This window comes from Otolemur garnettii, unplaced genomic scaffold (genome assembly GCF_000181295.1).
Source record: "Otolemur garnettii isolate 467f Iridium unplaced genomic scaffold, OtoGar3 scaffold00010, whole genome shotgun sequence".
Classification (NCBI taxonomy): Eukaryota; Metazoa; Chordata; class Mammalia; order Primates; family Galagidae; genus Otolemur; species Otolemur garnettii.
Window position 1 is genome coordinate 34,262,787 of NW_003852405.1, and position 9,931 is coordinate 34,272,717.

At 37.9% G+C, this 9,931-nt stretch overlaps 1 protein-coding gene across 2 annotated transcripts in view; it reads left to right on the plus strand.

Moving 5' to 3' along the window:
• ANKRD13C (ankyrin repeat domain 13C) overlaps window positions 1-9,931 on the plus strand; it is a 52,620-nt gene that overhangs the window by 39,401 nt on the left and 3,288 nt on the right. Inside the window, exons 5-7 of one of the 2 annotated variants that reach the window (XM_023509895.1) lie at window positions 2,266-2,345; window positions 4,086-4,184; window positions 7,695-7,795. In XM_023509895.1, coding sequence (XP_023365663.1) covers window positions 2,266-2,345; window positions 4,086-4,184; window positions 7,695-7,795 — 280 coding nt within the window. The remainder of the gene's footprint in view (window positions 1-2,265; window positions 2,346-4,085; window positions 4,185-7,694; window positions 7,796-9,931) is intronic. The other variant, XM_023509894.1, reaches the window with a different exon arrangement.

Consider the following 9,931-nt stretch of genomic DNA (forward strand, 5'->3'; position numbering starts at 1 on the left):
CTGGGTCCCGCGCCACTGGGTCCCGCGCCACTGGGCATGACGTAGCAGTGACAGCAGTGACCTGTAGAGTCACAAGGTAGACGGGGGATATTGAATGTTCCCAACACAATGAAATAATACATGTTTGAGGTGACTGATATCTAATTACCCTGATCACTGCACTGAATGCGTACAATTACTATTTGTCAACTAAAAAAAATTTTAAAGCCACATTTTAATAGAACTTCAGTACTTAAAAATAAATCTTGGTCCTTTTCAGAATTTATGTTCTCTATTGTAGATGAATAGCTTTTTGGCTTATTTTTTATTTTCAACCAAGTATTTGTTTTAATTTCTGAAATATGTGTTTATAGATAGCATTTGGAAGGAATTATTTGCCATATGAATACTTTAGCTTTGCCTCCTTCCCCTTTTTCTCCCCCTTTTTTCTCCCCCTTTTTCTTTTTCATTTACATGGTTCTAGTATTTAGTATTTATTTTTGACAACATTTTTGGCAGCAGGATTTAAGTGCTTAGGCATTCTCAAGTCTTGGGCACTTGATCCTGTGTTGTTAATACTTTTTGTCCCTCTCTGTCTAACCAGTTACTGTTGGAGGGAGGAGGGAACATTACTTCATTTATACCTTAGAGTGAACTTTAAGTTCAGAATATTGAGGTACGTCCTATTAGTAATTAAGACGTTTTTATCGATAAAATCTAAATAGGAATACATGATATCTTAAACTTGAGAAACCTTTACTATGAGAAATACCAGAATAATAACAAACTGTCAGGGTGTGGTGGCTCACATCTGTAATCCTAGCACTTTGGAAGGCTGAGGTGGGAGGATTGCTGAAGGTCAGTTCAAGATCACCCTGAGCAAGAACCTGGGTCTAATCAGACCCAGTCTCTACAGTAAAGAGAAAAAGTTAGCTGGGTGTGGTACACATGCTTGTCATCCCAGCTACTTGGGTGGCAAAAGTGAGAGGTTCCACTTGAGCCTAGGAGTTTGAGGCTACAGTGACATTCACTGCTCCGGAGACGGTGAGCGAGACCCTCTCTCAAATAAAGAAAAATAATTCTTGATTTTTAACGACTCTAATATATTGCTGTTTAACATCTCACACTCATCATATCCAAAACTGTCCTCTTCCCAGTAGGACCCTCCCTGGTGTTACTGTTTTCTCTCCTCTTCCCTTCTACTTTCTGGACTATAGTTATGTTTCACCATTTGTATGAATGTGTAGGTGATTACATATTGATTTCATAACAGTATTGAGTACACTGGATACTTTTTTCCCCCATTCTTGAGATACTTTACTAAGAAGTATATATTCCATCTCCATCCAGGTAACATAAAAGATGTGAAGTCTCCATCTTTTTTATGGCTGCATAGTATTCCATAGTGTACCTATACCACAATTTGTTAATCCATTCATGGGTTGATGGGCACTTGGGTTGTTTCCATGTCTTGGCAGTTATGAGTTGGGCTGCAGTAAACATTGTAGTGCAAATGTCTTTGTTGTAAAATGATTTTAGTCATCTGGGTATTATACCTAGTAGAGGAATTGCAGGATTGAATGGTAGGTCTACTTTAGTTCCTTGAGTATTCTCCAAACTTCTTCCCAAAAAGGTGCTATTAGCTTGTATTCCCACCAGCAGTGTAGAAGTGTTCCCTTCTGTCTGCATCCACGCCATCATTTTGCTTTTAATATACAATTTTGTATTTTTAGTTAACTGCTCATGACTGTATTTTTTTTTCTTCCCAACTGCATTACAAGTTTCTTGAAGTTGCAATTAGTTCTTATGGTCCTCTGTAGCTCCCATGTTCAGCATCTACATAATGCCAGGAAGATTTCAGATGATTGAAAGATTGACTGAATGGATACTACAGGTAGTCCCTGGGTTATGAATGAGATAGGTTCTGTGGGTTTGTTCTTAAGTTGAATTTGTATGTACTTTGGAATAGGTCCATTTACTTATGTTACCTGTAATAACCATTGTTTGTAAGTGTGAGTGGTACATAAGTCAGATGTTTGTAACTCAGGGATTGCCTCTATTACTTTGATACTTTTTGAAATTTAGGGAAAAAATGATAATAAATATTATCAATAGGAGTTAAATCACTATGGAACTATCTTAGAAGGAACCTCTTCAATCACTATATTGAAGTAATTTAGTACATTGGTAGTTTAAATAGTTCACCAGAAGTTTTAATTTTATATTTTAAATAAATATAACATTTTTCTTTTTGTCACCTCCTTTTTTATTTTTATTTTTTGGCAGCCGGTTCGAAGACAGTCCCTGACCCCACCTCCTCAGAACACTATTACGTGGGAAGAATATATATCTGCTGAAAATGGAAAGTAAGGGGTTTACTTGGTTTATATATGCTTTGGTTTTTAGAAAGAATAATTTGTAAAAACTGAGTATGTGACTTTGAGTATGATAACTATTGGTATAATTTTGTCTGAATTAATTTATCTTTTAAAAATATGAAACACGCATGATGTGAAAGGAGTATCCCAAATTATATACAGTCTTTCAGTGAGGTTAGAGAGGTGCCTCTACATCTCTCCTGCCCACACAAAACTCGAGACATTGTTCTCAGATAATATAAGGAGGGATTGCCCAGTGCAGTTGCGTATTGGAGATGTCCCCATTGTATGGTGAACTTTGTATTTCATTATTATCCTGATTCTCTAGCGCTATGTGAGGCCGTTCACCTTTCGTTTCCTCATTGCCTTTCCAAGGTCTTCTTTTGTCATTGTCCCTTTGTTTTAGCCAATGCTAGATGACATCTCGCCATCCTTCCCTAGGACCTTTGCTTCGTGTTTATTACCAGCATTTAGTAGAGTACCAAGCACATAGCTTGTACTCAGTATACATATCGACTAAAACAATGATGAATGAATATGAAAATGTTTATTTTTAAGAAAGTTTGTTCTTGCAAATCATTCTTTCCTTTGGTGGAGAATAAAATATTGCCTCCTTGCTTCTGTGTAGGAGGAAGTTTTCATCATTTTGTTTTTCTTATTGAAAGGCTTATTATATTTTGCTAACTTCTCCACAGTGTTTCTACCTTAATATTTCATAGTATTAAACAAAATTTATGGGAGGCCATTGTTTTGGACTAGGCTTCTTCTGTGCTAGGCTCCAATAGACCAGACAAATCCAGAATTTAGTCACTTCTGCTAAGTGTAATATAATCAGACTGAACTTGGATCAATTTTCTTTTTTTTTTTTTTTTGAGACGGAGCCTCAAGCTATCCCCCTGGGTAGAGTGCCATGGCATCACGCTCATAGCAACCTCCAACTCCTGGGCTCAAGCGAGTCTCCTGCCTCAGCCTCCCAAGTAGCTGGGACCACAGGCGCCCGCCACAACGCCTGGCCAGGATCAATTTAAAAAAAAAAAAAAAGAATAGGAGAATTGGAGTTGGCTTGTATTAGCACAGTAACAAAGTTCTCTCCCCATAAGGAAAGCAACTTTGAAAGGACTAGATAGATCACTTTTTGTTCCCTGTGTCTGGTTTCTTCATCCTTTTTCAGACTATAAAGCTAGCTGCCTCTGCTTAGCTCTTTGGTATACTCATTCTGGCTTATAGAATGTGGTATTGCCTTGTGCTAGGATTGCAAATAAAAGCCAATTAGAACTGGAAGCTAAATTTGTTACAGTTTTATCTTCTGACAATAGTTAATATGACGTTTTTTATTCTTCACAGTACTTTTCATTGGTCAGTGGTGAGACCATGGTAGACAGTAAAGGTGGTTAAATTGAACAAGTGACTTCAAAGATATATGATAACAGTTTTAAGTGGTTTTTCAGTGTAGTGATTTTCTTTGTTCTTAAAGATAGTGATTGCTAAAATTATATTTAATGTAGAATTATTGAGGTCTGGTAGTTTTTTTCTCAGATTGTTCTTGTTACCCTTGTTTTATATCTTACATAAATATTGTTCACTTTTAGCAAATTTTAATTTATTTTTATAGTTATAGTAAGAACATTGAAATATTAATGAGTGTTATTGGAAGAAGGCAGATTTTTCTTAGAAAGGTGACAGCCTGTCGAAATAACTTGCTGACAGTTTCTTTCTTTCCCATTTTAGAGCTCCTCATCTGGGCAGAGAGCTGGTGTGTAAAGAGAGTAAGAAAACATTTAAAGCCACAATAGCCATGAGCCAGGAATTTCCTTTAGGGATTGAACTGTAAGTTTATTACTAACCGTAAATGTTTATGGCAGAGGCTGTTAAGCACTAAAGGCTATAATAATACTTCTACATTTTAAGTGCCGCCTTTAAGGCCTTTGAATACAAAAGCGAAGCGCTTTAATAGTATGTGTACCCTTCTAGAATAATTAATTCTTATTACTTTAACGTGATACATTTTTGAATAGCTTTTTAACAATTATAAAAGTAATACATGAATGCATGCTTATTGTTAAAAAAGTGCAATAGTCACCATTTTGTTCTGTGAGTTCTTTTTTTCTTTTAAAAGTGAGTACATCTGAAAGTTCATACAGTATTTACATTTTCTTTTTCCTGGGTGATTTGTAGTATTGATATGTCTTTCTTTTTTACGTCTATACTAATAAACATTTTGATGATTTGTAGTTTGTTGCTATTGTAAACAGTATTGCAAGTGAACATTTTGATTGTATCTTCTCAAACCTATATTCACCAGGTACTTCCTTTAAAAGGAATCGATGAATCATGTGTTGCCCCTCTAGTAGGTTGGGGCAACATATAGATTATATAAAATATATAAATATACATATAGATGATATTATATACAATATATACTCATACACACATACATAAAATAAGTATACATAGTTATTTCTAGTTTGGAGAGAGAGAGAGAGTGGAAGATGAGTAGCTAGAGCTGACTCTGCTGTACCTGGAGCTTTAAGCTCCTTTTTAAAGTGGGGGAAGGAGGATGAATTGAAGTCCAGGCTATCTTGTCTTACTAGTTCTTTCCCTTTCCAGTCTAGACTAATACATTAAATGGGCTGTGGGAGAGATCGGCCTAAAATGTTAAAAAAATAAATATTCTCAGAAAATAGAGCAGGACCCAAATTTTTCAATAAACATCCATACATGTAGTGTTCTCCCTGACCTTGCCCTATACCCAGGCTTTAGAAGAGGAGAGAGGACGTTCTGTACAGTCCTCAAGTTAGGTCAGAAAATGTGGGAAGTGTGACAGCCTCGCGTACACGTCTGCCAATATCCATCATATCTGGGACCCAGTTGACTCAAAGATACACACATTTATATCCTGCTTACTAATAAAGAAGAAAACTGTGGCTAATTTTAAGATGACATCAATTTTGAGATTTAGCCCAATTTCAAATATGCTAGTACATGAAGAAAAGGTTTAAATGTATATACAATGTGTCTTTTGTAATCACTACCCCAAAAAGAAATTAAATAAAGAACATAGCATACAAATGCCAAACAAAGCATTCATTCTAAAAGAAAAGAAGAAAACTCCCTCTTAATGCTATGTAGAAAAACAAACAATCCCTCTTCCCCACGTGCCAAATAAGTAAAGTAGATCATTCTTGGATAATAGATGTAGTAGAATGAAATGAAAAGGAGATAGTAAAGCTAAGAAAATAAATTGAATGCTAAATAGCACTGTTATAAAACAAATGCATTAGAAACAACAATGAACAGATTAGATGGGACTAAAAATTATATTTTGACAGCTTATGCCGTGGAAAAAGACATTTAAGACATGAGAGAAACCATAGATACGATGGAGGACAGAGATGGTTCAGTGTTGAACCATTACTGTTCCACTTAAAAAGAGAACCTCCAGGGCGGCGCCTGTGGCTCAGTGAGTGGGGTACTGGACCCGTATACCCCCCAGCAGCGGGTTCAAACCTGGCCCTGGCTGAACTGCAACAAAAGAATAGCCGGGCGCTGTGGTGGGCGCCTGTAGTCCCAGCTGCTCGGGAAGCTGAGGCAAGAGAATCGCCTAGGCCCAGGGGTTGGGGGTTGCTGTGAGCTGTGTGACGCCACGGCACTCTACTGAGGGTGACAAAGTGAGACTCTGTCTCTACCTAAAAAAAAAAAAAAAAAAGAGAACCTCCAAAATGTAACCAAAATAGTGTTCAAAATATGATAGAAGAAAATTTCTTTGTAATGAAGATCTGAATCTATAACATTAGTTTCCAAGAAAAATTCGAACACTGATTAGTAACACAAATCATCCTCATTAAGCTGCTGGGCTTCGGCATTGTGGCTCATGCCTATAATCCCAGCACTCTGGGAGGCCAAGATGAGAGGACTTCTTGAAGCCTAGGGTTCAGTACAAGCCTGGGCAATATAGCAATACTGTCTCTAACACCCCCCCCCCCCAATCAGGCTTTAATTGTCAGTAAAGAAATTTAAAGGAATCCAGGCAGGAAAGGGGCAGAACCAACCTGGCTTTAAGTGTTTTCAGATGCCTCTTCATTTCTGAAGCAAAGAAAGTGCGATGTGATAGTATGTCTGTCGCTCATGTGTCAAGGCCACTGAAGACATTCTCAGAAGCAAAGACTTCACGAAATATAGCAGGCTTAGGCCTTTTTTGAAAAACAAATAATGATACTTGAAAATGAAATCTATCCAATCAGAAGATGAAAGAAGCCTCTTTGCGTACTTGCTCTGGTAATAGAGGCCTGTTCTCTATGGCGCATGTCTTTTGCTCTGTAAGCCTATATCTTGCTCTTAGTCTGTAAACCTGTGTTTCTCTTCCTCAATAAACTTTGTTACACGCTTGCCATAGAAAAAAAGCTGTCTCTCACTTTTTCTTCTGCATGAGAGGGACCCACTCCCAACTCCCTTCGGAAGTGCTCTAAACTTTCTCTTTGTTCTTCCTAAGTAAAATTTCTCTTTGTTACTCGGGAAAAAAAAAGATGAAAGAAGAAATTAGTATAATAACTAGTGTGATACAGAATGTTAGGAGACATTATGCAATTGTAGTTCAGAGGGAAAGATACGTCATGAAATTTTATGTAAGCTAAATTTCTCTTTAAGACAAGAAACACTCTTTTTTCAAATATGTAAGAAATCAAAGAATATTTAGTATATACATACACATGATAGGTTTTCAGTGAAAACCAGGTCCCCCCAACAGTGAGTCCTAATTAAAAATCTCAGGAATGTGTAGACTGCAGGAAGAAGGGCTATGTAAGCCTTGAACCATTTACATATTGACCTAAAATCAAACTGTTACACAGAATAAAAATAAAAGTTTATAAACTGGCTCGGTGCCTGGGGCTCAAGTGGCTAAGGTGCCAGCCACATACACCTAAGGTGGCGGGTTCAAATCCAGCCCAGGCCGGCCAAACAGTGATGGCTGCACCCAAAAAATAGCCGGGCATTGTGGCGGGTGCCTGTGGTCCCAGCTACTTGGGAGGCTGAGGCGGGAGGCTGAGGCAGGAGACTCGCTTGATCCCAGGAGTTGGAGGTTGTGGTGAGCCGTGATGCCACAGCACTCTACCCAGGGGGACAGCTTGAGACTCTGTCTCAAAAGAAAAAAAAAAAAAGTTATAAACTGTAACAGAGTAAAGAATAATAAACGATTTAAGAGGAAGAGGATATATAATTTCCTCATCCTTAATATCTGGATATAACTACTGTTTTAAGTTTGAAGCATGTGGATAAAAACCAGCATAAGGACACAAGTGATTTCAATATGAAAACATTTTTCCTTTTTCCATTTTTCAGATTATTGAATGTTTTAGAAGTAATAGCTCCCTTCAAGCACTTTAACAAGCTTAGAGAATTTGTTCAGATGAAGCTTCCTCCAGGCTTTCCTGTAAAATTAGGTAAGAAAAGAATTTAGATATAATTTTATTTAATAAGAAATATGTTTTAAAGAAAAATAGCTTTCTAGTTGCTTGCATTTTTGTAGAGAATTATATGCACTGATATTTACGTTTTGTCAGATATGTGAAGTACCTGATGGGAGTTCTAATTCTACTTGAGCACATCGCTAAATGTTACAGCTCACAGCAACCTCAAACTCAAATTTAACATTTAAACATTAAATGTTAAGGGATAAGAAGGTATTTCATACCTGTAGCTCAGCGGCTAGGGTGCCAGCCACATACATCGGAGCTGGTGGCTTCAAACGCAGCCCGGGCCTGCCAAATAACAGTGACAACTACAACAAAAAAAATAGCTGGGTGTTGTGGCAGGCGCCTGTAGTCACAGCTGCTTGGGAGGCTGAGGCAAGAGAATTGCTTAAGCCCAAGAGTTTGAAGTTGCTGTAAGCTGTGATGCCACAGCACTCTACCAAGGGTGACATAGTAATACTCTTGTCTCAAAAACAAACCAAAAACCCCTGTAAACTCTGATTTTTCCATGTATTTATCTTTCTTCTTGTGTCAGGAAACGGGAGGCGTTTTAGGAGTTTAGGCTTAAATTTAGTATTAATTTAAGCTTCACAAGAAACTTTAATGCCATCTATTGATGCAGTTCCCCAGTAATTAATCCAGGGGTCCTCAAACTTTTTAAACAGAGGGCCAGTTCACTGTCCCTCAGACCGTTGGAGGGCCGGACTGTGGGCCCCAGGACGAGTCGGCTGCTAAGCAGGACAGGCAGTGGTGGCAAAAACACCCGGCAGGCCGGATAAATGTCCTAGGCGGGCTGCATGTGACCCGCGAGCTGTAGTTTGAGGACGCCTGAATTAATCAGTGCTTTTTATGTGACAGACACTCTTCCTGGGCTGGGGGACAGAAAAAAACCTGTGCCCTCTTGCTGTTTACATTTTAGTGAGAGGGAAAAATAAATATTTACAACATACAAACTTTATATAATGTATGAGCTGTTTCTGCCAGCTTTGGGTTTATTTCATTTTTTTCCTATGTTCTTGAAGTAGAAATTTAAATTATTGAGACTTTGCTTCTTTTTCTGAAGTCTGCACTTGGTGCTGAACATTCCCTGCTCAGTGTATTTTATTCCCACTGAGGTTTCTCCTTTACTATGCAGGTTATTAAGAGTGCCCTTTAGTTTCCAGAGATTGAGGCTTCTCTTAATATCTTCCTATTGTTAATTTCCAGTTTAATTCTATTGTGGTCAGAAAAAGATAAAGTATAGAAATCAGTGAAAGAAAAAACAGAAAAATAATAGAGAAACAAAGAGCTGATTCTTTGAAAAGATCAATAATCTACAAGTTTATAGAAAGACTGGTAAAAAATGAGAGGAAGCACAAGTTTCTGACATAAGGAGTCAAAGGGAGAGCACTGTACACAGTGCGGAAATCAAAGGGGGAACAGTAAGTATGGCAAGGAAGGAAGGAAAGACGAGACGTTCAGAGTGAAGGGGAAAGAAAACCTTCCTCAATTGCAAATGCCCTGATTCTATAGGTAGAAAATTCCAAAGGTTCTACCAAAGACAAGTAAATAAACCCGGAATTACTGAGTTTATCAGGGTTGTAGGTTACAAGTTAAACATAAAAATTAGTAGTATTTCTATATACTGACATTGGACACATAGATACCTGAATTAAAAATTAAATACCATTTGAAGTCACTGAAAAAAAAAGTAGTACTTAATTAATTAAACAATACATACACAGGACTTATGTGCTGAAAACTATGCAACAATGCTGAAAGAAATGAAAAAAGATCTAAACGAATGTATTATTTCTTACTGTTGCATGTGAATCTATTAATATAATTATCTCAAGGCCTGGCACGCTGGCCCATGCCTGTAATCCCAGCATTGGGGGCTGAGGTGGGGATAGATTGCTTGGGATGAGGTGTTCGAGAACAGCCTGAGCAAGAGTGAGACCCTGTCTCTTAAAACTAGAAAAATTAGCCGGGTGTGGTGCCTATAGTCCTAGCTACTCAGGAGGCTGAGGCAAGAGGATCGCTTGAAGCCAAGATTTTGAGGTTGCTGGGCTCGGATGCCCTGGCACTCTAGCAACAGAATGAGTCTCTCTCTCTCTCTCTCTCTCT